Source organism: Aythya ferina (genome assembly GCF_964211825.1).
Source record: "Aythya ferina genome assembly, chromosome: 37".
Classification (NCBI taxonomy): domain Eukaryota; kingdom Metazoa; phylum Chordata; class Aves; order Anseriformes; family Anatidae; genus Aythya; species Aythya ferina.
This window is the reverse complement of record NC_140334.1, coordinates 94,173-120,845: the sequence shown is the minus strand read 5'-3', so window position 1 is coordinate 120,845 and position 26,673 is coordinate 94,173. Positions and strand designations below refer to the sequence as shown.

The following is a 26,673-nucleotide window of genomic DNA, read 5'->3' as shown; positions in this document are numbered from 1 at the left end:
GGAGGAAGATGATGATGATGAAGGCCACGAGGAGGAAGACGATGAGGAGGAGGAGGAAGATGACGATGATGATGAAGATGAAGGCCCCGAGGAGGCAGACGACGCATTTCGGGCGCGAGCCGCCCCCCCTCCCCCCGCAGCCTTCCTCCCTCCCCCTCCTCATCCTCCCTCCCCTCCCCCCCCCCCAAATAAAGCCTCTCCCCTCATAATTAAAGCTGCAGCTTTAATTAACGAGGGCCCCGCTAACGAGGCGAGGCCCTAACGAGCCCCTCCCCCCCCCCACCCCCCCCCCCCAAAATGTCCGGGTGCTCTCCGGCCTCCGGGAGAAGGTTCCAGAAGCGAGGCCACCAGGGGGGGGTCGAGGCCACCAGGGGGGGGTCGAGGCCACCGGGGGGGCCACCAGGGAGGTGACACCACCAGGAGGAGGCCACCAAGGGGTGAGGCCACCAAGGGGGGAGGCCACCAAGGGGGTGACACTAATGGGGAGGCCACCAAGGGGTGAGGCCACCAAGGGGTGAGGCCACCGGGGAGGTGACATTGATGGGGAGGCCACCAGGGAGGCCACCAAGGAGGTGACATCAAGGAGGGGAGGCCACCAGGGAGGTGACATCAGTGAGGAGGCCACCAAGGGTCGAGGCCACCAAGGGTCGAGGCCACCAAGGGCTGAGGCCATCAGGGAGGTGACACTGCCAGGGAGGCCACCAAGGAGGTGACATTGATGGGGAGGCCACCAAGGGGTGAGGCCACCAGGGGTTGAGGCCATTGGGGAGGCCACCAAGGAGGTGACATTGATGGGGAGGCCACCAACAAGGTGACATTAATGGGGAGGCCACCAGGGAGGTGACATCATCAGGAGGAGGCCACCAAGGGGTGAGGCCACCAAGGGTTGAGGCCACCAAGGAGGTGACACTAATGGGGAGGCCACCAAGGAGGTGACATTAATGGGGAGGCCACCAAGGGTTGAGGCCACCAAGGGGGGAGGCCACCGGGGAGGTGACACTGCTGGGGAGGCCACCAGGGAGGTGACATTGATGGCGAGGCCACCAAGGAGGCCACCAAGGAGGTGACATCAAGGAGGGGAGGCCACCAGGGGGGTGACATCAATGAGGAGGCCACCAAGGGGGGAGGCCACCAGGGAGGTGACACTAATGGGGAGGCCACCACCAAGGTGACATTGATGGGGAGGCCACCAGGGAGGTGACATCAGTGAGGAGGCCACCAAGGGTTGAGGCCACCAGGGGTTGAGGCCATTGGGGAGGCCACCAAGGAGGTGACACTAATGGGGAGGCCACCAAGGAGGTGACATCACAGTGGAGGCCCAAAGGGGGAGGCCACCAAGGAGGTGACACTGCTGGGGAGGCCACCAGGGAGGCCACCAAGGGGGTGACACCAATGAGGAGGCCACCAGGGAGGCCAAGGGGGGAGGCCACCGGGGAGGTGACACTGTCAGGGAGGCCACCAGGGGGGTGACACCAAGGAGGAGGCCACCAAGGGGTGAGGCCACCAAGGGTTGAGGCCACCGGGGAGGCCACCAAGGAGGTGACATTGATGGGGAGGCCACCAGGGAGGTGACACCGCTATCGAGGCGAGGCCGAGGAGGATTTTGAGGCCACCGAGGAGGATTTGGGGTCCCCGAGGAGGATTTTGAGGTCCCCGAGGAGGATTTTGAGGTCACCATGGAGCATTTGGGGTCCCCGAGGAGGATTTGGGGCCGTTGAGGAGGATTTGGAGGCTGCCGAGGAGGATTTTGAGGTCCCCGAGGAGGATTTGAGGCCGCTGAGGAGGATTTGGGGCCGTTGAGGAGGAATTTGAAGCCACCAAGGAGGAATTTGGGGCTGTCGAGGAGAAATTTGAGGCCGCCGAGGAGGAATTTGGGGTCCCCGAGGAGAATTTGAGGCCGCCGAGGAGGATTTTGAAGCCACCAAGGAGGATTTTGAGGTCCCCGAGGAGGATTTTGAGGCCGCCGAGGAGAATTTGAGGCCGCTGAGTAGGATTTTGGTGCCGTCGAAGAGGAATTTGGAGTCCCCAAAGAGGATTTTGAGTCCCCGAGGAGGATTTTGAGGCCGCCGAGGAAGATTTGGGCCCCCCGAGGAGGATTTGAGGCCGCCGAGTAGGATTTTGGGCCCCCCGAGGAGGATTTTGAGTCCCCGAGGAGGATTTTGAGGCCGCCGAGGAGAATTTGAGGCCGCTGAGTAGGATTTTGGTGCCGTTGAGGAGGAATTTGGAGTCTCTGAGGAGGATTTGAGGTCCCCAAGGAGGGATTTGGAGTCCCCGAGGAGCATTTTGAGGCCGCTGAGTAGGATTTTGAAGTCCCCGAGGAGGAATTTGGTGCCGTTGAAGAGGAATTTGGAGTCCCCAAGGAGGATTTTGAGGTCCCCGAGGAGAATTTGAAGTCACCAAGGAGGATTTGGGGTCCCCGAGGAGGATTTTGAGGCTGCTGAAGAGGATTTTGAAGTCCCCAAGGAGGAATTTGGTGCCGTTGAAGAGGAATTTGGAGTCCCCGAGGAGGATTTTGGGCTCCCCGAGGAGGAATTTGATGCTATCGAGGAGGAATTTGGAGTCCCCGAGGAGGATTTGAGGCCACCGAGGAGGATTTTGAGGCCGTTGAGTAGGATTTTGAGGCTGCTGAGGAGGATTTGAGGCCGTTGGGGAGGAATTTGGAGTCCCCGAGGAGGATTTTGAGGCCGCTGAGGAGGATTTTGGTGCCGTCGAAGAGGAATTTGGAGTCCCCAAAGAGGATTTTGAGGCCGCCGAGTAGGATTTTGGGCCCCCCGAGGAGGATTTTGAGGTCCCCGAGGAGGATTTTGGGCCCCCCGAGGAGGATTTGAGGCCGCCGAGGAGGGATTTGGAGTCCCCGAGGAGGATTTTGAGGCCGCCGAGTAGGATTTTGAAGTCCCCGAGGAGGATTTTGGTGCCGTTGAAGAGGAATTTGGAGTCTCTGAGGAGGATTTGTGCCCCCCGAGGAGGATTTGGCCCCCCCGAGGAGCATTTTGAGGCCGCCGAGTAGGATTTTGAGGCCACCGAGGAGGATTTGGGCTCCCCAAGTAGGATTTTGAGGCCGCCAAGTAGGATTTTGGGCCCCCCGAGGAGGATTTGAGGTCCCCGAGGAGGATTTGAGGCCACCGAGGAGGATTTTGGTGCCGTTGAAGAGGAATTTGGAGTCTCTGAGGAGGATTTGTGCCCCCCGAGGAGGATTTGGCCCCCCCGAGGAGCATTTTGAGGCCGCCGAGTAGGATTTTGAGGCCACCGAGGAGGATTTTGAGGCCGCCGAGGAGGATTTTGAGGCCGTTGAGGAGGATTTTGAGGCTGCTGAGGAGGATTTGAGGCCGTTGGGGAGGAATTTGGAGTCCCCGAGGAGGATTTTGAGGCCGCTGAGGAGGATTTTGGTGCCGTCGAAGAGGAATTTGGAGTCCCCAAAGAGGATTTTGAGTCCCCGAGGAGGATTTTGAGGCCACCGAGGAGGATTTGGGCTCCCCAAGTAGGATTTTGAGGCCGCCGAGTAGGATTTTGGGCCCCCCGAGGAGGATTTTGAGTCCCCGAGGAGAATTTGAAGTCACCGAGGAGGATTTGAGGCCACCGAGGAGGATTTTGGTGCTGTTGGGGAGGAATTTGGAGTCTCTGAGGAGGATTTGAGGTCCCCGAGGAGCATTTTGAGGCCGCCGAGTAGGATTTTGAGGTCCCCGAGGAGGATTTGTGCCCCCCGAGGAGCATTTTGGGGCCGCCCCTAGATGCGGAAGCTCTCCCCCTTGCCGTCGATGTGGCGCAGGCGCAGGTAGACGTCGGTGCCCACCCCCTGCAGCGACTGCAGGCAGAGCGAGCCCCCCAGGTACTCGGCGTAGGCGCGGGAGGTGGGCAGCCCGAAGCCGAAACTGTGAAAAAACGAGTCGTTTTGGGAAAAAAATCAGTCGTTTGGGGAAAAAAACAGTCGTTTGGGGAAAAAATCAGTCGTTTGGGGAAAAAAAACAGTCGTTTGGGGAAAAAAAACAGTCGTTTGGGGAAAAAAAAACAGCGTTTTGGGAAAAAATCAGTCGTTTGGGGAAAAAAACAGTCGTTTGGGGAAAAAAAAACAGCGTTTTGGGAAAAAAACAGTCGTTTGGGGAAAAAAACAGTCGTTTGGGGAAAAAAACAGTCGTTTGGGGAAAAAAAAACAGCGTTTTGGGGAAAAAATCAGTCGTTTTGGGAAAAAAACAGTCGTTTGGGGAAAAAAACAGTCGTTTGGGGAAAAAAACAGTCGTTTTGGGAAAAAAGCAGTTGTTTGGGGGAAAAAGCAGTCGTTTGGGGAAAAAAAAACAGCGTTTTGGGAAAAAAACAGTCGTTTGGGGAAAAAAACAGTCGTTTGGGGAAAAAAACAGTCGTTTGGGGAAAAAAAAACAGCGTTTTGGGAAAAAAACAGTCGTTTGGGGAAAAAAACAGTCGTTTGGGGAAAAAATCAGTCGTTTGGGGAAAAAAAAACAGCATTTTGGGAAAAAATCAGTCGTTTGGGGAAAAAAACAGTCGTTTGGGGAAAAAAACAGTCGTTTGGGGAAAAAAAAACAGCGTTTTGGGAAAAAATCAGTCGTTTGGGGAAAAAAACAGTCGTTTGGGGAAAAAATCAGTCGTTTGGGGAAAAAAAAACAGCATTTTGGGAAAAAATCAGTCGTTTGGGGAAAAAAACAGTCGTTTGGGGAAAAAAACAGTCGTTTGGGGAAAAAAAAACAGCGTTTTGGGAAAAAAACAGTCGTTTGGGGAAAAAAACAGTCGTTTGGGGAAAAAAACAGTCGTTTGGGGAAAAAAAAACAGCGTTTTGGGAAAAAAACAGTCGTTTGGGGAAAAAAACAGTCGTTTGGGGAAAAAAACAGTCGTTTGGGGAAAAAAACAGTCGTTTTGGGAAAAAAACAGTTGTTTGGGGAAAAAAACAGTCGTTTTGGGAAAAAATCAGTTGTTTGGGGGAAAAAACAGTCGTTTGGGGAAAAAAAACCAGCGTTTTGGGAAAAAAACAGTCGTTTGGGGAAAAAAACAGTCGTTTGGGGAAAAAAACAGTCGTTTGGGGAAAAAAAAACAGCGTTTTGGGAAAAAAACAGTCGTTTGGGGAAAAAAAAACAGCGTTTTGGGAAAAAATCAGTCGTTTGGGGAAAAAAACAGTCGTTTTGGGAAAAAATCAGTTGTTTGGGGGAAAAAACAGTCGTTTGGGGAAAAAAACACTCGTTTGGGGAAAAAAACAGTCGTTTGGGGAAAAAAAACAGCATTTTGGGAAAAAATCAGTCGTTTGGGGAAAAAAACAGTCGTTTGGGGAAAAAAACAGTCGTTTGGGGAAAAAAAACAGCGTTTTGGGAAAAAAACAGTCGTTTGGGGAAAAAAACAGTCGTTTGGGGAAAAAAACAGTCGTTTGGGGAAAAAAAAACAGCGTTTTGGGAAAAAAACAGTCGTTTGGGGAAAAAAACAGTCGTTTGGGGAAAAAAAAACAGCGTTTTGGGAAAAAAACAGTCGTTTGGGGAAAAAAACAGTCGTTTGGGGAAAAAAACAGTCGTTTGGGGAAAAAAAAACAGCGTTTTGGGAAAAAAACAGTCGTTTGGGGAAAAAAACAGTCGTTTGGGGAAAAAAACAGTCGTTTGGGGAAAAAAACAGTCGTTTGGGGAAAAAAACAGTCGTTTGGGGAAAAAAAAACAGCGTTTTGGGAAAAAAACAGTCGTTTGGGGAAAAAAACAGTCGTTTGGGGAAAAAAAAACAGCGTTTTGGGAAAAAAACAGTCGTTTGGGGAAAAAAACAGTCGTTTGGGGAAAAAAACAGTCGTTTGGGGAAAAAAAAACAGCGTTTTGGGAAAAAAACAGTCGTTTGGGGAAAAAAACAGTCGTTTGGGGAAAAAAACAGTCGTTTGGGGAAAAAAAAACGGCGTTTTGGGAAAAAAACAGTCGTTTGGGGAAAAAAACAGTCGTTTGGGGAAAAAAACAGTCGTTTGGGGAAAAAAACAGTCGTTTGGGGAAAAAAAAACAGCGTTTTGGGAAAAAAACAGTCGTTTGGGGAAAAAAACAGTCGTTTTGGGAAAAAATCAGTCGTTTGGGGAAAAAAAAAACAGCGTTTTGGGAAAAAATCAGTCGTTTGGGGAAAAAAACAGTCGTTTGGGGAAAAAAAAACAGCGTTTTGGGAAAAAAAAACAGCGTTTTGGGAAAAAAACAGTCGTTTGGGGAAAAAAACAGTCGTTTGGGGAAAAAAACAGTCGTTTGGGGAAAAAAAAACAGCGTTTTGGGAAAAAATCAGTCGTTTGGGGAAAAAAACAGTCGTTTGGGGAAAAAAAAACAGCGTTTTGGGAAAAAAACAGTCGTTTGGGGAAAAAAACAGTCGTTTTGGGGAAAAAATCAGTCGTTTTGGGAAAAAATCAGTCGTTTGGGGGAAAAAAAACAGCGTTTTGGGAAAAAAACAGTCGTTTTGGGAAAAAATCAGTCGTTTGGGGAAAAAAAAACAGCGTTTTGGGAAAAAAACAGTCGTTTGGGGAAAAAATCAGTTGTTTGGGGGAAAAAACAGTCGTTTGGGGAAAAAAACAGTCGTTTTGGGAAAAAAAAACAGCGTTTTGGGAAAAAAACAGTCGTTTGGGGAAAAAATCAGTTGTTTGGGGGAAAAAACAGTCGTTTGGGGAAAAAAACAGTCGTTTTGGGAAAAAAAAACAGCGTTTGGGGAAAAAAACAGTCGTTTGGGGAAAAAAACAGTCGTTTGGGGAAAAAAACAGTCGTTTTGGGAAAAAATCAGTTGTTTGGGGGAAAAAACAGTCGTTTGGGGAAAAAAAACCAGCGTTTTGGGAAAAAAACAGTCGTTTGGGGAAAAAAACAGTCGTTTGGGGAAAAAAACAGTCGTTTGGGGAAAAAAAAACAGCGTTTTGGGAAAAAATCAGTCGTTTGGGGAAAAAAACAGTCGTTTGGGGAAAAAAAACAGCGTTTTGGGAAAAAAACAGTCGTTTGGGGAAAAAACAGTCGTTTGGGGAAAAAAACAGTCGTTTGGGGAAAAAATCAGTTGTTTGGGGGAAAAAACAGTCGTTTGGGGAAAAAAAAACAGCGTTTTGGGAAAAAATCAGTCGTTTGGGGAAAAAAACAGTCGTTTTGGGAAAAAATCAGTTGTTTGGGGGAAAAAACAGTCGTTTGGGGAAAAAAAAACAGCGTTTTGGGAAAAAAACAGTCGTTTGGGGAAAAAAACAGTCGTTTTGGGAAAAAAACAGTCGTTTGGGGAAAAAAACAGTCGTTTGGGGAAAAAAAACAGTCGTTTGGGGAAAAAAACAGTCGTTTGGGGAAAAAAAACAGTCGTTTGGGGAAAAAAAACAGCGTTTTGGGAAAAAAACGTCGTTTTGGGGTGAATTGGCCCGGTTTTGGGGTTGGGGGGAGGGGGAGGCTGGCTCACCCGTGCATGGGGCAGGCCTGGAGGTCGAGGAGGTTGCGGAAGGGGCCCCCCAGGCGGGGGTCCTGGGCGCTGGCCTCGGCCGTGCTGAAGTGGTACTGGGTCACCTTGTCCAGCAGCTCGTGGGGGATGCCCCCGCCCCGGTCCGAGATCCTATAGGGGACGGGGAGGGTATAGGGGATCCTATAGGGGATGGGGAGGGTATGGGGGGGGTTATAGGGGGTGGGGAGGGGTGTAGGGGGGGGTTATGGGGGGCGGGGAGGGGGTAGGGGGCAGGGAGGCTATAGGGGATGGAGATCCTATAGGGGATGGGGAGCCTATAGGGGATCCTATAAGGGATGGGGAGGGTATAGGGGAGGCTATAGGGGATGGGGAGGGTATAGGGGGCAGGGACCCTATGGGGGAACCTATAGGGGATCCTATAGGGGATGGGGAGCCTATGGGGCTCAGGGAGCCTATAGGAGATCCTATAGGGGACGGGGAGGGTATGGGGGGGGTTATAGGGGGCGGGGAGGGGTGTAGGGGGGGGTTATGGGGGGCGGGGAGGGGGGAGGGGGGGGTTATAGGGGGCGGGGAGGGGGTAGGGGGCGGGGAGGCTATAGGGGAGCCGATAGGGGATGGGGATCCTATAGGGGATGGGGATCCTATAGGGGCTGGGGAGCCTATAGGGGATCCTATAGGGGATGGGGAGGGTATAGGGGAGGTTATAGGGGGTGGGGAGGCTGTAGGGGAGACTATGGGGGGCGGGGAGCCTATAGGAGATCCTATAGGGGATGGGGAGGGTATAGGGGAGGCTATAGGGGGCGGGGAGGGTATGGGGGGGGCTGTAGGGGGCAGGGAGGGTATAGGGGAGACTATAGGGGATGGGGATCCTATAGGGAACGGGGATCCTATAGGGGATCCTATAGGGGATGGGGAGTCTATAGGGGGCGGGGAGTCTATGGGGGAGCCTATAGGGCACGGGGAGTCTATAGGGGGAGCCTATGGGGGACGGGGAGTCTATAGGGGATGGGGACCTCGGGGGGGGGGGGGGATCTATAGGCGACGGGGCGTTCCGGGCAGCCCCTATAGGGCCGGCTATAGGTACCGGATGACGATGTCGATGTCGTTGTTGGCGATGGTGACGACGATGTCGGGGACGTTGTAGGGCGTGTCCAGGTGCGACTCCATCGTGGCCCTGCGGCACCCCACACGGCCCCTATACATCCCCCCAGGGCCCCTATACGGCCCCCCAGCCCCTATATGCCCCCCCCAGCCCCTATATACCCCCTGGGGCCCCTATATGCCCCCCCCCAGCCCCTACACATCCCCCCGGCCCTATATGCCTCCCTTCTGGTCCCATACCCCCCCTATAGGGCCCACATACCCCCTATAGGATCCCATACCCCCCCATAGGGCCTCATACCTCCCCCTATAGGGCCCCATACCCCCCTTATACGACCCCATACCTCTTAAAGGGCCCCCCTATATACCATATACCCCCCTACACCCCCCCATACCCCCCCATACACCCCCCCATACCCCCCTCCCCTAAAAACCCACCCCCATATCCTCCCCCTATAGGACTCAGGGCACCCCATAGGGAACAAGGGCACCCTATAAGGTCCGGGGAGGCCCTATAGGGTCCAGGGGGGCCCTATAAGTTCCACAGGTGCCCTATAGGATCCGGTGGGGCCCTATAGGGTCTGGGGGGGCCCTATAGGGTATGGGGGGACCCTATAGGGTCCGGTGGGGCCCTATAGGGTCCGGGGGGACCCTATAGGATCCGGGGGGGCCCCTATAGGGTTTGGGGGTGCCCTATAGGATCTGGGGATGCCCTATAGGGTCTGGGGATGCCCTATAGGGTCGGGGGGGCTATAGGGGCCCTAAAGGGTTTGGGGGTGCCCTATAGGGACCGGTGGGGCCCTATAGAGTCTGGTGGGCCCTATAGGGTGTGGGGGGCCCCTATAGGATCCGGGGGGTGCCCTATAGGATCCGGGAGTCCCCATAAGGTCCGGGGGGGCCCTACAGAGTCTGGGGGTGCCCTATAGGGTGTGGGGGGACCCTATAGGGTATGGGGGGGTCCTATAGGATCCGGGGGGGCCCTATAGGATCCGGGGGGGCTATAGGGGCCCTATAGGGTCTGAGGGTGCCCTATAGGGACCGGTGGGGCCCTATAGAGTCTGGTGGGCCCTATAGGGTGTGGGGGGCCCCTATAGGATCTGGGAGTCCCCATAAGGTCCGGGGGGCCCCTACAGAGTCTGGGGGTGCCCTATAGGGTGTGGGGGGACCCTATAGGGTATGGGGGGGCCCTATAGGATCCGGGGGGGCTATAGGGGCCCTATAGGGTCTGGGGGGCTATAGGGGCCCTATAGGGTCTGAAGGTGCCCTATAGGGACCGGTGGGGCCCTATAGAGTCTGGTGGGCCCTATAGGGTGTGGGGGGCCCCTATAGGATCTGGGAGTCCCCATAAGGTCCGGGGGGCCCCTACAGAGTCTGGGGGTGCCCTATAGGGTGTGGGGGGACCCTATAGGATCCGGTGGGGCCGTATAGGGTCTGGGGATGCCCTATAGGGTCGGGGGGCTATAGGGGCCCTATAGGGTCTGAGGGTGCCCTATAGGGACCGGTGGGGCCCTATAGAGTCTGGTGGGCCCTATAGGGTTTGGGGGTGCCCTATAGGATCCGGGAGTCCCCATAAGGTCCGGGGGGCCCCTACAGAGTCTGGGGGTGCCCTATAGGGTTTGGGGGTGCCCTATAGGGTGTGGGGGGACCCTATAGGATCCGGTGGGGCCGTATAGGGTATGGGGGGCCCATAAGGTCCGGGGGGCTCCTACAGGGTCTGGTGGGGCCCTATAAGGTCCGGGGGTGCCATATAGGGACCGGGGGCACCCTATAGGGTATGGGGGGGTCCTATAGGATCCGGGGGTGCCCCTATAGGGTCGGGGGGGGGCTATAGGGTCCGTACCTCATGGCGTTCTTGAGCAGCTCGGGCAGGATGTAGTCGAGGGGCAGGGGGATGAAGGGGAAGCGGGCGGCCACGTGCCCGTTGATGCGCACCCGCGGGGCGTTCCCGTACTGCTGCTCGCACAGGCGCCTGCCCCCAAACCCCCCCCCCCCCCCCAGCGCCCACCGTCACCCCCTGGGGGTCACACGCCCCCCCCCGTGTCACCCAACCCCCCTCGGGGTCGCCCACCCCCCCTTTGTGTCACTTGTCCCCCCCTGATGTCACCCTCCCCCCCCCCCAGTGGTGCCCATCACCACCCCCGGGGTCACCCCCCCCCCCCCCGGTGTCACCCACACCCCCTTGGGGTCACCCTCACCCCCCCTTGGGGTCGCCCACCCCCCCTCGGGGTCACCTGTCCCCCCCCGGTGTCACCCACCCCCCCTTGGGGTCACCCACCCCCCCTTGGGGTCACCTGTCCCCCCCCAATGTCACCCACCCCCCCTTAATGTCACCCACCCCCCTCTGATGTCACCTGTCCCCCCCCAATGTCACCCAACCCCCCCGGTGTCACCCACCCCCCCCGATGTCACCCATATGGCCCTATAGGGACCCCACAAGACCCCTATAGCCCCACAAAACCCTCCCTAAGAGCCCCTATAACCCCATAAAGACCCCCAAAAAAAGCTTTCGGCCCCATAACCCCCCTATAGGAATCCCTATTACCCTATAGGAACCCCTATAGCCCCATATAGACCCCCATAAGGACCTATATGACCCTATAGAAACCCTACAACTCCCATATAGCCCTATAAAACCCTCCCTAAGAGTCCCTATAACCCCACAAAGACCCCAAAAGAAAGCTTTCAGCCCCATAACCCCCCTCTAGGAACCCCTATAACCCTATGGGAACCCCTATAGCCCCATAAAGACCTATATGGCCCTATAGGGACCCCACAAGACCCCTATAGCCCCACAAAACCCTCCCTAAGAGCCCCTATAACCCCATAAAGACCCCAAAAGAACCCTCCCAGCCCCATAACCCCCCTCTAGGAACCCCTATAACCCTCTAGGAACCCCTATAACCCCATAAGGACCCTTATAGGAACCCCTATAGCCCCATAAAGACCTATATGGCCCTATAGGGACCCCACAAGACCCCTATAGCCCCACAAAACCCTCCCTAAGAGCCCCTATAACCCCACAAAGACCCCAAAAGAAAGCTTTCAGCCCCATAACCCCCCTCTAGGAACCCCTATAACCCTATAGGAACCCCTATAACCCCATAAGGACCCTTATAGGAACCCCTATAGCCCCATAAAGACCTATATGGCCCTATAGGGGCCCTACAAGTCCCCTATAGCCCCACAAAACCCTTCCTAAGAGCCCCTATAACCCCATAAAAACCCCAAAATAAAGCTTTCAGCCCCATAACCCCCCTATAGGAATCCCTATTACCCTATAGGAACACCTATAGCCCCATATAGACCCCCATAAGGACCTATATGACCCTATAGAAACCCTACAGGTCCCATATAGCCCCACAAAACCCTTCCTAAGAGCCCCTATAACCCCATAAAACCCCCAAAATAAAGCTTTCGGCCCATAACCCCCGTCTAGGAACCCCTATAACCCTATAGGAACACCTATAGCCCCATAAAGACCCATATGGCCCTATAGGGGCCCTACAAGACCCCTATAGCCCCACAAAACCCTTCCTAAGAGTCCCTATAACCCCATAAAGACCCCCAAAAAAAGCTTTCAGCCCCATAATCCCCCTCTAGGAATTCCTATAACCGTATAGGAACCCCTATAACCCCATAAGGACCCTTATAGGAACCCCTATAGCCCCATAAAGATCCACATGGCCCTATAGGGACCCCACAAGACCCCTATAGCCCCACAAAACCCTTCCTAAGAGCCCCTATAACCCCATAAAGACCCCAAAAGAACCCTCCCAGCCCCATAACCCCCCTCTAGGAACCCCTATAACCCTATAAAGAACCTTATAGGAACCCCTATAGCCCCATAAAGACCTATACGGCCCTATAGGGACCCCACAAGACCCCTATAGCCCCACAAAACCCTCCCTAAGAGCCCCTATAACCCCATAAAGACCCCAAAATAAAGCTTTCAGCCCCATAACCTCCCTCTAGGAACCCCTATAACCCTATGGGAACCCCTATAACCCCATAAGGACCCTTATAGGGACCCCTATAGCCCCTATAGGGTCCCCCCATACCGGGCGAAGTCGACCCACTTCTCGATGATCTTCTTGGGGGCCAGGCGGGTGCAGATGATCCCCACAAAATCGGGCTGGGGGGGAGGGGGGGGGATTTTATAGGGTCGGGGAGACCCCGGAGGGAGATTTAGGGCCGCGGGGGTGTCCCCCAGACCCTATAGGGCCCTATAGGGCCTTATAGGATCCATACCTTGTCCTCGTGGAGGGCCAGGTGGTGGGAGGCCAGCATGCGCATCCCCAGGCGCGACGTCAGCGTCTTGTCCAGGAAGGGGCGCAGCAGCTGCTCGTCCTATAGGGGACGGCCCCAAAAACCCCAAAATTTTGGGACGGGGGGGGGTTTGGGGTCATCCCGATGGCCCCAAAGACCCCAAATTTAGGGATAGGAGCTTTTGGGGTCGCCCCGATGTCACTTTGTTTCCCCAAGAGAGCTAGAATTTGGGGACATTGAGTATTTAGGGTCACCCCGATGGCCCCAAAAACCCCAAAATTTAGGGACGGGGGGGTTTGGGGTCGTTCCAATGGCCCCAAAGACCCCAAATTTAGGGACTGGAGGTTTTAGGGCCACCCTGATGTCCTCCCATGTCCCCAGGGGACACAGAATTTGGGGACATTGAGTATTTAGGGTCACCCCAATGACCCCAAAGACCCTAAATATAGGGACAGGGGCGTTTGGGGTCGCTCCGATGGCCCCAAATACCCCAAATTTAGGGAAATGGGTGTTTAGGGTCACCCCAATGTCACTTTTTGTCCCCAGGAGAGCCAGAATTTGGGGACATGAGTATTTAGGGTCACCCCGATGGCCCCAAAAACCCCAAAATTTAGGGACGGGGAGGTTTGGGGTCACCCCGATGGCCCCAAAGACCCCAAATTTAGGGATATTTAAGGTATTTTAGGGTATTTAGGGCCACCCCGATGTCACGTCAGGTCACTAAGGGACCCAGAATTTGAGGATATGAGTATTTAGGGTCACCCCGATGGCCCCAAAAACCCCAAAATTTAGGGATGGGGGGTGTTGGGGTCACCCCGATGGCCCCAAAGACCCCAAATTTAGGGAAATGGGTGTTTAGGGTCACCCCAATGTCACTTTGGGTCACTAAGGGACCCAGAATTTGAGGACAGGAGTATTTAGGGTCACCCCGATGGCCCCAAAGACCCCAAAATTTAGGGATGGGGGGATTTGGGGTCGCCCCGATGGCCCCAACAACCCCAAATTTGGGGACAGGAGGTTTTAGGGCCACCCTGATGTCCTCCCATGTCCCCAGAGGACACAGAATTTGGGGACATTGAGTATTTAGGGTCACCCCGATGGCCCCAAACACCCCAAAATTTGGGGATGGGGGGGGTTGGGGTCACCCCGATGGCCCCAAAGACCCCAAATATAGGGACAGGAGGGTTTGGGGTCACCCCGATGTCACTTTGGGTCACTAAGGGACCCAGAATTTGAGGACATTGAGTATTTAGGGTCACCCCGATGGCCCTAAAGACCCCAAATATAGGGACAGGGGTGTTTGGGGTCACCCCGATGGCCCCAAAGACCCCAAAATTTAGGGATGGGGGGGGTTGGGGTCGCTCCGATGGCCCCAAAGACCCCAAATTTAGGGAAATGGGTGTTTGGGGTCACCCCAATGTCACTTTTTGTCCCCAAGTGAGCCGGAATTTGGGGACATTGAGTATTTAGGGTCACCCCGATAGCCCCAAAGACCCCAAAATTTAGGGATGGGGGGGTTTGGGGTCGCCCCAATGGCCCCGAAGACCCCAAATACAGGGATAGGAGCTTTTGGGGTCGCCCCGATGTCACTTTGTGTCCCCAAGAGAGCCAGAATTTGGGGACATTGAGTATTTAGGGTCACCCCGATGGCCCTAAAGACCCTAAATATAGGGACAGGAGCTTTTGGGGTCACCCCAATGTCCCCAAATTTGGGGTTGTTGGGGCCAAGAGTGTTTAGGACCACCCCAATGTCCCCGAGCCCCCCAAATTTTAGGACCAGACCCTTTTAGAGCCACCCCGATGTCCCTAAACCCCCAAAATTTCGGGACCAGACCCTTTTAGAGCCACCCCGATGTCCCTAAACCCCCAAAATTTCGGGACCAGACCCTTTTAGGGCCACCCCAATGTCCCTAAACCCCCAAAATTTTGGGATCAGGACCTTTTAGGGCCACCCCAATGTCCCTAAACCCCCAAAATTTTAGGACCAGGACCATTTAGGGCCACCCCAATGCCCCCAAACCCCCCAAATTTGGGGATAAGACTATTTAGGGCCACCCCAATGTCCCCAAACCCCCAAAATATGGGAATAGGAGCATTTGGGGCCACCCTAATGCCCCAAACCCCCCAAATTTTAGGGCCAGGCCCTTTTAGGGCCACCCCAGTGTCCCTAAACCCCCAAAATTTTGGGATCAGGCCCTTTTAGGGCCACCCTGATGTCCCTAAGTCCCCAGAATTCAGGACCAGGAGCATTTAGGGCCACCCCAATGCCCCCAAACCCCCCAAATTCGGGGATAAGACTATTTAGGGCCACCCCGATGTCCCTAAACCCCCCAAAATTTCGGGACCAGACCCTTTTAGGGCCACCCCAATGTCCCTGATCCCCCAAAATTTTGGGATCAGGCCCTTTTAGGGCCACCCCAATGCCCCCAAACGCCCCAAATTCGGGGATAAGACTATTTAGGACCACCCCAATGTCCCTAAACCCCCCAAATTTTGGGATCAGGCCCTTTTAGGGCCACCCCAATGTCCCTAAACCCCAAAAATTTTAGGACCAGGCCATTTTAGGGCCACCCCGATGTCCCTAAGTCCCCAGAACTCGGGACCAGGAGCATTTAGGGCCACCCAAATGTCCCTAAACCCCCAAAATTTTAGGACCAGGACCATTTAGGGCCACCACAATGTCCCCAAACCCCCCAAATATGGGACCAGGAGCATTTGTGGCCACCCCAAATGTCCCCAAACACTGAAAATTTTAGGACCAGGACCATTTAGGGCCATTCCAGTGCCCCCAACCCCCCCAAATTTGGGGACAAGAGTGTTTAGGGCCACCCCAATGTCCCCAAACCCCCAAATTTTAGGGCCAGGCCCTTTTAGGACCACCCCAGTGCCCCCAAGCCCCCAAAATTTTAGGGCCAGACCCTTTTAGGGCCACCCCGATGTCCCTAAGTCCCCAGAACTCGGGACCAGGAGCATTTAGGGCCACCCAAATGTCCCTAAACCCCCAAAATTTTAGGACCAGGACCATTTAGGGTCACCCCAATGTCCCCAAACACCCCAAATATGGGAATAGGAGCATTTGGGGCCACCCAAATGCCCCCAAACCCCCCAAATTCGGGGACAAGAGTGTTTAGGGCCACCCCAATGTCCCCAAACCCCCCAAATTTTGGGATCAGCCCCTTTTGGGGCCGCCCCGTACCTGGATGTGGCGGCGGCACTCGCGCAGCCCCTCTGCCAGCAGGGTCACCACGTCCTTGTGGTCCTCCAGCAGCTGGCGCAGCAGCGAGCAGTAGCGCTCCTCGTCCCCCCGCGCCTGGATCTGGGGACATTGGGGGACGTTTGGGGACATTTGGGGACATTGGGGGTCATTTGGGGACGTTTGGGGACACTGGGGGGATGTTGGGGTCAATGGGGACATTGGGGGACATTGGGGACACGGGGGGATGCTGGGGACGGGGGGGATATGGGGGGACAGAAGGGAACATGGGGGGATATTGGGGACATTTGGGGGACATTTGGGGACATTTGGGGACACGGGGGGATGTTGGGGGCAGGGGGGATATGGGAGGACATTTGGGGACATTTGGGGACACTGGGCACATGGGGGGGATGTTGGGGACAGGGGGGACACTGGGGGACAGAAGGGGACACGGGGGGACAAGGGGGGACATTTAGGGACATTTGGGAATGGGGGGACATTGGGGGACACAGGGGGACATTGGGGGGATGTTGGGGACATTTGGGGTCAATGGGGACATTGGGGGACAGGAAGGGGACACGGGGGACGTGGGGGACATTGGGGGGGACATGGGGGGACATTGGGGACAGGGGGCGACATTGGGGACAGCAGGGGAACGGGGTGCCATGGGGACAAAGTGCCATGGGGACACAAAAACGGGGTGAGATGGGGACAGGGGGACAACGGGACGAGGTGACACGGGGACAGGGTGACAAGGTGACACGGGGACAAGGGGACGAGGTGACACAGGGACAGGGGGGTGACACTCACGGGCGGGAAGTCGCTGAGCTTCTGGAAGGCGCGGATGTAGAGCTCGTGCTGCGGGCAGGGCCAGGCGTCACCCCAAAACCCCCCCAATGTCCCCAAATCCCCCCCCACGATGTCCCCAAATCCCCCACAATGTCCCCAAGCCCCCCACGATGTCCCCAAACCCCCCACGATGTCCCCAAACCCCCCACGATGTCCCCAAACCCCCCACAGTGTCCCCAAACCCCCCACAGTGTCCCCAAACCCCCCTGGGTCCCCTCCCCATGGCCCCAAAACGCCCACTCGGGGCTCCTGCACCCCCCCAAAGTGACCCCAAATTGTCCCCAAGTGTCCCCAAATTGTCTCCAAAGTGTCCCAAAGTGTCCCAAAGTGTCCCAAAGTGTCCCAAAGTGTCCCCACAGTGTCCCCACAGTGTGCCAAAGTGTCCCCAACACGTCCCCAAATGTCCCCAAAGTGTCCCAAAGTGCCCCAAATTGTCCCCAAGTGTCCCCAAATTGTCCTCCAAGTGTCCCAAATTGTCCCAAAGTGACCCCAAAGTGCCCCAAAGTGTCCCCAAATGTCCCCAAAGTGCCCCAAATTGTCCCAAATTGCCCCAAAGTGCCCCCAAAGTGTCCCAAAGTGTCCCCAAATTGTCCCAAAGTGCCCCAATGTGTCCCAAAGTGCTCCAAAGTGACCCCAAATTGTCCCCAAGTGTCCCCAAATTGTCCCCAAGTGTCCCCAAAGTGCCCCAAATTGTCCCCAAATGTCCACAAAGTGCCCCAAATTGTCCGCAAAGTGACCCCAAATTGTCCCCAAGTGTCCCCAAGTGCCCCCAAAGTGCCCGAAATTGTCCCCAAAGTGACCCCAAATTGTCCCAAAATGCCCCAAAGTGACCCCAAATTGTCCCAAATTGTCCCCAAATGTCCCCAAGTGTCCCCAAATGTCCTCACCACGTGGAGGATGGTGGGGTTGCAGCCGATGATGAAGGGCAGGCTGCGGAAGCCCTTGATGCGGTGGGCGATGCGCACGGGCAGCTCCTGCTGCAGGTAGCGGGCGCTCTTCTGCGGGGACGACCCCAAAAAAGGCAACCCTGACCCCAAAGCCACTTGGCCCCTGTCCCCAAAGCCCCCCGGGACCCTCCCACCAAGCCACCGGGTCCCCAAAGCCACCTCCTGGCCGGGTATCGCGGGCCCCAAAGCCACCAGGTCCCCAAAACCCCCTTGTCCCTGTCCCCAAAGCCCCCTGGGACCCCAAAACCCCCTTGTCCCTGTCCCCAAAGCCACCAGGTCCCCAAAACCTACTCAAAATCTCAGACCCCAAAGCCACCAGGTCCCCAAACCCCCTTGTCCCTGACCCCAAACCCACCTTGGACCCCAAAACCCCCTTGTCCCTGTCCCCAAAGCCACCAAAGTCCCCAAAACCCCCTTGTCCCTTGTCCCCAAAGCCACCCGTGTCCCCAAAACCCCCTTGTCCCTTGTCCCCAAAGCCCCCTGGGATCCCAAAACCCTCTTGTCCCTGTCCCCAAAGCCCCCTGGGACCCCAAAAACCCTTTGTCCCTGTCCCAAAAGCCCCCTAGGACCCCAAAACCCTTTGTCCCTGTCCCCAAAGCCACCAGGACCCCAAAACCCCTTTATCCCTGTCCCCAAACCCACCTGGGTCCCCTCCCACCAAGCCACCAGGTCCCCAAACCCACTTCTTGCCTCAGTATCTCAGTCTCCAAAGCCCCCTGGGACCCCAAAACCCCCTCGTCCCTGACCCCAAAGCCCCCTGGGACCCCAAACCCTCTTGTCCCTGCCCCCAAACCCCCAAAAATCCCCCCAAACCCCCCCAAAACCCCCTCACCAGTATATGGCTGCCGTCCTGCGAGCGCCCCGAGTACAGCATGGTGGTGGGCGTCAGGCGCACCGAGGGCTGCGAGGGAGGAGGAAAGGGTCACAAAACCCCCAAAAAAAAACCCTTTTCACCCCAAAAAAACACCTTTAAATCCCCTAAATCCCAACCTTTTCAGCGGCGGTGTCGATGGCGGGCTGGTGGTAGAAGGAGGTGACGGTTTTGGAGCGCTCCCGAGCCAGGTCCGGGGGGTGGTGGTCGGCGGCCGAGCGGGACACGGGGCGGGGGGGCAGCGCCGGGGGGCCCCGAGGGGCCCCCAAAACTCGCCGCAGCATGGCCTGGAAGGGGAAAAATGGGTTAAAAAGGGGATTTTCGGGGAGTTTGGGGACGCTGGGGGGGATATTGAGGTCTGCGGGGGGGTAATCGGGAACTTCTCCCCTCAGTTTTTGCCCCAAAATGCACCCAAGGGTCTTGGGACCACCCTTTTTCCTTCAATTCTACCCCAAAAATGCACTCAAGGGTCTCGGGACCCCCGTTTTCCCCGCACTTCTGCCCCAAAAATGCACCCTAGGGTCTCAGGATGACCCTTTTCCCTTCAGTTTTCCCCTAAAAATGCACCCAAAGATCTCAGTACCCCCATTTTCCCCTCACTTCTGTCCCAAAAATGCACCCTAAGGTCTCAGAACCCCCCTTTTCCCCTCAGTTTTGCCCTAAAAATGGACCCAAAGGTCTCAAGACCCCCCTTTTCCCCTCGTTTTTGCCTTAAAATGGACTCAAGGGTCTCAGGATGACCCTTTTCCCTTCAGTTTTGCCCCAAAAATGCACCCAAGAATCTCAGAAGCTCCCTTTTTCCCTCAGTTCTGCCCTAAAAACGCACTCAAGGGTCTCAGGATCCCCCTTTCCCCCTCAGTTTTACCCCAAAAACGCACCCAAGGGTCTCACGACCACGCTTTTTCTCTTAGTTCTGCCCCAAAAATGGAACCAAGGGTTTCAGGACCCCCCTTTTTCCCTCAGTTCTACCCCAAAAATGCACCCAAGGGTCTCAGGACCTACCTTTTCCCCTCAGTTTTCCCCTAAAAATGCACCCTAGGGTCTCAGGACCACCCTTTTTCCCTCAGTTTTACCCCAAAAATGCACCCAAGGGTCTCAAGATCCCCCTTTTCCCCTCGGTTTTACCCCAAAAATGCGCTCAAGGATCTCAGGACCCCCCTTTTCCCCTCAGTTTTACCCCAAAAATTCACCAAGGAGTTTAGAGAGCCCCTTTCCCCCCCACCCATAAGGCAATATAATATCCAAGAACCCCCTTTTCGCCCCATTTATACCCCAAAATGGATCCGAGCGCCCCTAAACCCCTTTTTCCCCTCGTTCACACCCCAAAATGGATCCTAACATCTGGGGAACCCCCTTTTTTTCCCTCAATTTACACCAAAAAATGATCTAACCATCCAGGCACCCCCTCTTCTCCTCAGTCACACCCCCAAAATGGACCCTAGTGCCTGGAGACCCCCCCCTTTTCCCTCAGTTGTACCCCAAAAATGGACCCAGGTGCCCTAGGACCCCCCCTTTCCCCTCAGTTTACCCCCCAAAACGCCACCAGGTACCCGGGGACCCCACTTTCCCCTCAAAAACACCCCAAAAAAGGCTTCTAAGTCACCGGGGACCCCACTTTCCCTCGGTGTCCCCCCCAAAATGCCACCAGGTCCCCAAGGACCCCACTTTTCCCTCAGAAATACCCCAAAAAAGTCACCCAAGTGGCAGGGGACCCCCCTTTCCCGTCAGAAACACCCCAAAAAAGGCTCCCAAGTGGCCGGGGACCCCACTTTCCCCTCAGAAACACCCCAAAAATTGACCCAGGTGTCCTAGGACCCCCCCTTTCCCTTCAGTTTACCCCCCAAAACGCCACCAGGTACCCGGGGACCCCACTTTCTCCTCAGAAACACCCCAAAAAAAATCACCCAAGTGGCCGGCGACCCCACTTTCCCCTCAGCTTCCCCCCCAAAAATCCCTCCAAGTGCCCTAAGACCCCCCCCTTTCCCCTCAGTGCCCCCCCCAAAATGGCTCCAGGCGCCCAAGGACCCCACGTCCCCTCAGTCCCCACCCCATTATTAAAAAAAAAAAACAAAAACAAAAACAAATCCCAGTGCCCCCCCCACTCACCAGCCCGAGGACCCAGGCGTCGGTGCCGCCCCCCCCAAACCCCCCCCCCCCCCAAATAGCCGGGGGGGTCCCCTACAAGTGGCCCTTTCCGCTGTCCCCCCCCTTCACCCCTCACAATGGTACAGCCCTGCCCTCAGAAGGGGGGGGGGGCGACGCGCACTGCGCATGCGCGGAGCGAACCATGCGCAAACAGAGGGGGGGAGCGTTGCGCAGCGCGCAGGCGCCCCGAGTGGGCGGGAACTCGGGGGCGTGGGCGGTGCCATCTTGTGGGGGGCGGCGCCATTTTGTGAGGGGAGCGATGGGAAATGGAGTCCAAGGAGGTGAGGGGGAAGCCAAGAGGTTTTTTTTTTGTCGGTTATAAGGGAATTGGGGGACGCCCGAGGCGCTTTAATTGGGGGCGTCTCCGTGTGGGGGTCCCTGGATATTTGGGTACAATTTGTGTGGGGAAAAGGCGGCTCCAGTGTGCTGGATCTGGTTTTTTTTGGGGGTACACTGAGGTAAAAAGGGGTCCCAAGGCACTTGGATCCATTTTGGGGGTAAAACTGAGGTAAAAATGGGTCCCTGGATCCATTTCTGGGGTGCGACTGAGGGGAAAAGGGGTCCCTGGGTCCATTTTGGGGTAAAACTGAGGTAAAATGTGGAGTTCCTGGAGACTGGGGTCCATTTTTGGTGTGTGACTGAAAAAAAAGGGGGTCCCAAGAAATTTGGGTCCAATTTGAGTGGGATGCTAAGGTGAAAAGTGAGGTTCTGGGATCCCTGGGTGCATTTTTGGTGTAGAACTGAGGGAAAAAGTGGGGTTCTGGGATCCCTGGATCCATTTTTGGGGTAGAACTGAGGTAAAAAGTAGGGTTCTGGGGTCCTTGGGAACCTTTTTGGGTTAGAACTGAGGGGAAAAGGGCAATTCACGGATCCGAGTCCATTTTTGGGGGTAAAACCGAGAGAAAAAAGTGAGGTTCCTCAATTCTTAGATCCATTTTGGGGATAGAAGTGAGGTAAAAAGTGAGGTTCTGGGATCCCTGGGTCCATTTTTGGGGTAGAACTGAGGGAAAAAGTGGGGTTCTGGGGTCTCTGGGTCCATTTTGGGGGTAAAAGTGAGGGAAAAGAGGGGATCCCTGGATGCAAGTCCATCTTTTGGGGTAAAACCAAGGGAAAAAAGTGAGGTTCCTTGATCCTTAGGTCAATTTTTGGGTAAGAACTGAGGAAAAAAGGGGTTTCCTGGATACTTAGGTCCATTTTTGGGGTAGAACTGAGATAAAAAGTGGGTTTCTGGGATCCCTGGATCCATTTTTGGGGTAAAACTGAGGGAGAAAGTGGGGTTCCTGGATTCGTAGGTCCATTTTTCGGATAGAACTGAAGGAAAAAGTGGTGTTCCTGGATCCTTAGGTCCATTTTGGGGGTAAAACTGAGGTAAAAAGCAGAGTCCATGGATTCCTGGGTCCGTTTTTGGGGTGGAACTGAGGTGAAAAGGTGGATTCCTAGATCCGAGTCCATTTTTGGGGTAGAACTGAGGGGAAAAAATGGCACAAAACCGGGGTGCGCTCCCCAAAAACCCCTCCCCATTTGGGATGGGGACACCGGGGTTGGGGTCAGGGACAAAAGGGGGGGGTCGGGGACAAACCGGGGAGGATTTGGGGCCAAAAGGAGGGGATTTGGGGCCACAAGGGGGGGATTTGGGGACAAAAGGGGGTGTCAGGGACAAACTGGGGAGGATTGGGGACAAAAGGGGGTGTCAGGGACAAACCAGGGGGGATGTGGGGACACAAGGGAGGGGTATTTGGGGCCAAAAGGGAGGGATTTGGGACAAATGGGTGGGGTCAGGGACAAAAGGGGGGGAATTGGGGCCAAAAGGGGGGGATTTGGGGCCACAAGGGGGAGTCAGGGACAAACTGGGGGGGGTCAGGGCCACAAGGGGGGGTATTCGGGGACAAAAGGGAGGGATTTGGGACAAACTTGGTGGGGTCAGGGCCACAAGGGGGGGATTTAGGGACAAAAGGGGGGGATTTGGGGCCACGAGGGGGTGTCAGGGACAAACTGGGGGGGATTTGGGGCCACAAGGGGAGGGATTGGGGCCAAAAGGGAGGGTATTTGGGGCCAAAAGGGAGGGATTTGGGACAAATGGGTGGGGTCAGGGCCACAAGGGGGGGATTTGGGGCCACGAGGGGGTGTCAGGGACAAACTGGGGGGGATTTGGGGACAAAAGGGAGGGATTTGGGACAAACAGGTGGGGACTGGGGACACAAGGGGGGGATTTGGGGACACAAGGGGGGGTCAAGGACAAAAGGGGGAGATTTGGGGCCACAAGGCAGGGGTCAGGGTGAAAAGGGGAGGGCTTTGGGGCCAAAAGGGGGGATTTAGGGCCAAAAGGGGGTTGTCAGGAACAAAATGGGGATATTTGGTGCCACAAGGGAGGGGATTTTGGGCCAAAAGAGAGGCAATTTGGTGCCGCAACGCCCCAGACAGCTCTGTCCTTGCCCGCAGCCCCCATCCTGTCGCCGCCGGGGCCGCCTCAGTCGCGCTTGGGCGCCGCGTCGCGACGGGGCTCCCGTCGCTGCCGATATCGCCGATAGCGCCGATAGTTGAGGAGGAAGAGGAGGGCGTTGAGGCCGTAGGTGGCCAGGCACACCAGGCACAGGTCGCGGAGGCCGAAGGCCAGCACGGCCGCCAGGTAGAGGGAGGTGGCCACCGACACCGCCGAGGTGGCCAGCAGGAAGGCCGAGGCCGCCGGGCCCGGCACCGCGCCTGGGGGGGGGGGAAAGGGGGGTGAGGGGGGGTTATAGGGGAAAGGGGGGGTATAGGGGGAGCTATAGGGGAAGGGGGGGTTATAGGGGGAGCTATAGGGGAAGGGGGGGCTATAGGGGAAGCTATAGGGGAAGGTATAGGGGAAAGAGGGGGGTTATAGGGGGAGCTATAGGGGAAAGGGAGGGGATAGGGGAAGGTATAGGGGAAGGGGGGGTATAGGGGGAGCTATAGGGGAAAGGGGGGTATAGGGGAAGGTATAGGGGGAGCTATAGGGGAAGGGGGGGGATAGGGGAAGGTATAGGGGGAGCTATAGGGGAAAAGGAGGGGTATTGGGGGAGCTATAGGGGAAAGGGGGGTATAGGGGAAGGTATAGGGGGAGCTATAGGGGAAGGGGGGGGGATAGGGGGAGCTATAGGGGAAAGGGAGGGTATAGGGGAAGGTATAGGGGGAGCTATAGGGGAAGGGGGGGGATAGGGGAAGGTATAGGGGGAGCTATAGGGGAAAGGGGGGTGTATATAGGGGAAGGGGGGGCCCTATAGGGGAAGGGGGGGTCCTATAGGTTTGTCCCCGCCCCCCCACGCACCCAGCAGCCCCTGCAGCAGGTAGAAGAGCAGCCCGATGGCGCTGTTGGGGACGTTGGCGGCGCTGTCCCGGCCCAGCAGCCCCTCCACCAGCCCCAGCCCGCGGCCCCACCTGCCCGGGGGGCGGGGACAGCGTCAGACACGCCCCCCGAAAGCTCCTCCCACCGCCGTAAGCCCCGCCCATCGACCCCAAGCCCCGCCCACCAACATTAAGCCCCCTCAAGTCCCTCCTTCAAGCCCCATCCCCTCCCCTAGCCCCCCAAAGTCCCTCCCTAAGCCCCGCCCCAAAGCCCCTCCCACCTCCCTAAGCCACGCCCATCAACCCCCAAGCCCCGCCCACCAACCCTAAACCCCAAGTCCCTCCCTCAAGCCCCGCCCCTTCCCCAAGCCCCCTCAAGTCCCACCACAAGCCCCGCCCCTTCTAAAAGCCACGCCCCAAGCCACGCCCATCTCCCTAAGCCACGCCCACCAACCTCAAGCTCCTCCCACCAACCCTAACCCCCCTCAACTCCCCTCCCTCACGCCACGCCCCCTCCCCCAAAGTCCCTCCCTAAGCCCCGCCCACCAACTACAACCCCCCTCAAGCCCCTCCCATCACCCAAGCCCCGCCCCTAAGCCCCTCCCATTACCCCAAGCCTCTCTCCCAAGCCCTTTCAGTCACCCTAAGCCCCTCCCACCGCCCCAAGCCCCACCCCCAGCCCTCCCCATCACCCCAAGCCCCTCCCCCAAGCCCTAAGCCCCGCCCCCAGGCTTCTTCCACCACCCCAAGCCCCACCCCCAAGCCCTAAGCCCCGCCCCCAAGCCTTTTCCACCACCCCAAGCCCTGCCCCCAAGCCCCTCCCATCACCCCAAGCCACCCACATCACCCCCAAGCCCCTCCCCCAAGCCCTAAGCCCCTCCCCCAAGCCTCTTCCACCACCCCAAGCCCCGCCCCAAGCCCCTCCCACTCCCCTAAGCCCCGCCCCCGCCACGTGGCGCTGTTTACCCGCTCCCCCCCCCCCTTTTTCCCCGGGTCGAGCCAAAACAAACACCAAAACAAACAACCTTCGGCCCCGCGCTGCAAAAACCACCCCCCCCGGGGCAAAAACAACCCCCCCCGGGGCAAAACAACCCCCCCGGGGCAAAAACAACCCCCCCCCGGGCAAAAACAACCCCCCCCCGGGCAAAACAACCCCCCCCTCTGCAACAACACCCCCCGGGCACACAAAGCCTGCTGCAAAACAACCCCCTGGGTGTGCAAACCCCCCCCCCATGCAATGCAAACCCCGATGCAATGCAACCCCCTGCTGCAATGCGACCCCCCCACTGTGAAATGCAGCCCCCAGTGCAATGCAAACCCCAATGCAATGCAACTCCTGCTGCAATGTGACCCCCCCCGTGCAATGCAACCTCTAATTCAATGCAAACCCCAATGCAATGCGACCCCCCCACCATGAAATGCAGCCCCCAATGCAATGCAAACCCTGCTGCAATGCAACCTGACTCCCCCCGTGCAATGCAACCCCTGCTGCAATGCGACCCCCCCACCATGAAATGCAGCCCCCAATGCCATGCAAACCCCAATGCAATGCAGCCCCCTGTTGCAAAGCAACCTGGCTCCCCCCCCCGTGCAATGCAGCCCCCAATGCAATGCAAACCCCGTTGCAATGCAGCCCGGCCTTCCTGGTGCATGCAACTCCCGTTGCAATGCAACCCCTGTTGCAATGCAAAACCTGCTGCAATGCAACCTGGCTCCCCCCCCCCCCCCCCGTGCAATGCAACCTCTAATTCGATGCAAACCCCTGCTGCAATGCAAACCCCAATGCAATGCAACCCAGCTCCCCCCGTGCAATGCAACCCCCCTGCTGCAATGCAAACCCCACTGCAATGCAACCCGGCCTTCCTGGTGCATGCAACTCCCGTTGCAATGCAACCCCTGCTGCAATGCAACCCCTGCTGCAATGCAAACCCCGTTGCAATGCAACCCAACTCCCCCTGTACAATGCAACCTGGAGTGCAATGCAACCCCTGTGCAAAGCAACCCCACTCCCCCTGTGCAATGCAGCCCCCCGTGCATGCAACCCCTGCTGCAATGCAACCCACCCCCCCTCGTGCATGCAACCCCCCTTTGCAATGCAACCCCTGCTGCAACGCAACCCAATGCCCCCTGTGCAATGCAACAACCCCCCCTTTCACCCCCTAACCCCCCCTTGACCCCCTCACCCCCCCCATTCATCCCCTAACCCCCTCCTTCACCCCTCCCTCCACCCACTCACCCCCCCTCCACCCCCCTTCACCTCCTTAACCCCCCCCCATCCCCTAAACCCCCTCCCATTCACCCCTTTACCCCCCTCTTCACCCCTCCTCGTCCTCCTAACCCCCCTTTAACCCCCTTTTTCCCCCCTTTGACCCCCCCAACCCCCTTTTTCACCCCTTAACCCCCTTTTTCCCCCCCTTTAACCCTCCTTAACCCCCTTTAACCCCCCTTAATCCCCCCCAACCCCCTTTTAACCCCCCTTAACCCCCTTTTTCCCCTCCCAACCCCCCCTTGACCCCCCCATCACCCCCTTTAACCCCCCTTTAACCGACTTTAACCCCCTTTTTCCCCCCTTTTTCCCCCTTTAACCCCCCTTTTCCCCCCCTTAACCCCCCTTTTTCCCCCATTTTCCCCCCTTT

General features: G+C 56.6%; 2 protein-coding genes and 1 long non-coding RNA gene across 13 annotated transcripts; 1 reads left to right on the top strand and 2 right to left on the bottom strand.

Moving 5' to 3' along the window:
• The first annotated feature begins 209 nt into the window (after window positions 1-209).
• LOC311426080 lies at window positions 210-3,672 on the top strand. 7 transcript variants are annotated; one of them, XR_014686579.1, is made up of 9 exons: window positions 210-531; window positions 783-1,752; window positions 1,939-2,021; window positions 2,103-2,351; window positions 2,664-3,160; window positions 3,264-3,284; window positions 3,348-3,409; window positions 3,492-3,532; window positions 3,573-3,672. It is a non-coding gene; the product is annotated as an uncharacterized lncRNA (long non-coding RNA). The 7 variants fall into 7 exon arrangements; XR_014686581.1 differs by lacking the exons at window positions 3,264-3,284; window positions 3,492-3,532; window positions 3,573-3,672 and having other exon boundaries at window positions 783-1,494; window positions 1,540-1,628; window positions 1,671-1,752; window positions 1,960-2,062; window positions 3,306-3,430; XR_014686580.1 differs by lacking the exons at window positions 3,264-3,284; window positions 3,492-3,532; window positions 3,573-3,672 and having other exon boundaries at window positions 783-1,494; window positions 1,540-1,628; window positions 1,960-2,062; window positions 3,306-3,430.
• Window positions 2,751-19,766, bottom strand: BCKDK (branched chain keto acid dehydrogenase kinase). Of its 5 annotated transcripts, none has more exons than XM_084502235.1 (13): window positions 19,471-19,766; window positions 18,712-18,879; window positions 18,554-18,622; window positions 17,662-17,772; window positions 16,736-16,783; window positions 15,926-16,045; window positions 12,712-12,810; window positions 12,522-12,595; window positions 10,304-10,432; window positions 8,447-8,536; window positions 7,363-7,512; window positions 3,693-3,869; window positions 3,175-3,197 (listed from the first exon to the last, which is right to left on the bottom strand). In XM_084502235.1, exons 2-12 carry the CDS (start codon window positions 18,874-18,876, stop codon window positions 3,725-3,727), a joined length of 1,200 nt encoding a protein of 399 aa, XP_084358361.1. In that variant the 5' UTR covers window positions 18,877-18,879; window positions 19,471-19,766; the 3' UTR covers window positions 3,175-3,197; window positions 3,693-3,724. The 5 variants fall into 5 exon arrangements, with proteins under 5 accessions (XP_084358359.1, XP_084358361.1, XP_084358362.1 ...); XM_084502236.1 differs by having other exon boundaries at window positions 19,595-19,765; XM_084502233.1 differs by lacking the exons at window positions 3,175-3,197; window positions 19,471-19,766 and adding an exon at window positions 2,751-2,826 and having other exon boundaries at window positions 18,712-19,199.
• Window positions 19,767-23,089: 3,323 nt separating this feature from the next.
• VKORC1 (vitamin K epoxide reductase complex subunit 1) lies at window positions 23,090-24,141 on the bottom strand (the record flags this gene model as incomplete). The annotated part of the gene is made up of 2 exons (XM_084502279.1): window positions 23,090-23,437; window positions 24,021-24,141. Coding segments are annotated over 2 exons (354 nt in total), but the record flags the coding sequence as incomplete, so codon positions are not given.
• Window positions 24,142-26,673: the final 2,532 nt, after the last annotated feature.

Coding starts and splice junctions, on each gene's coding strand:
- BCKDK (XM_084502235.1), bottom strand. CDS start 18,876: ATGCTGCGGCGAGTTTTGGGGGCCCCTCGGGGCCCCCCGGCGCTGCCC. Junction 16,046..16,735: donor AGCTCAGCGACTTCCCGCCC/GTGAGTGTCACC, acceptor CAATGTCCCCAG/ATCCAGGCGCGGGGGGACGA. Junction 8,537..10,303: donor CTGCTCAAGAACGCCATGAG/GTACGGACCCTA, acceptor GGGGTGCCGCAG/GGCCACGATGGAGTCGCACC.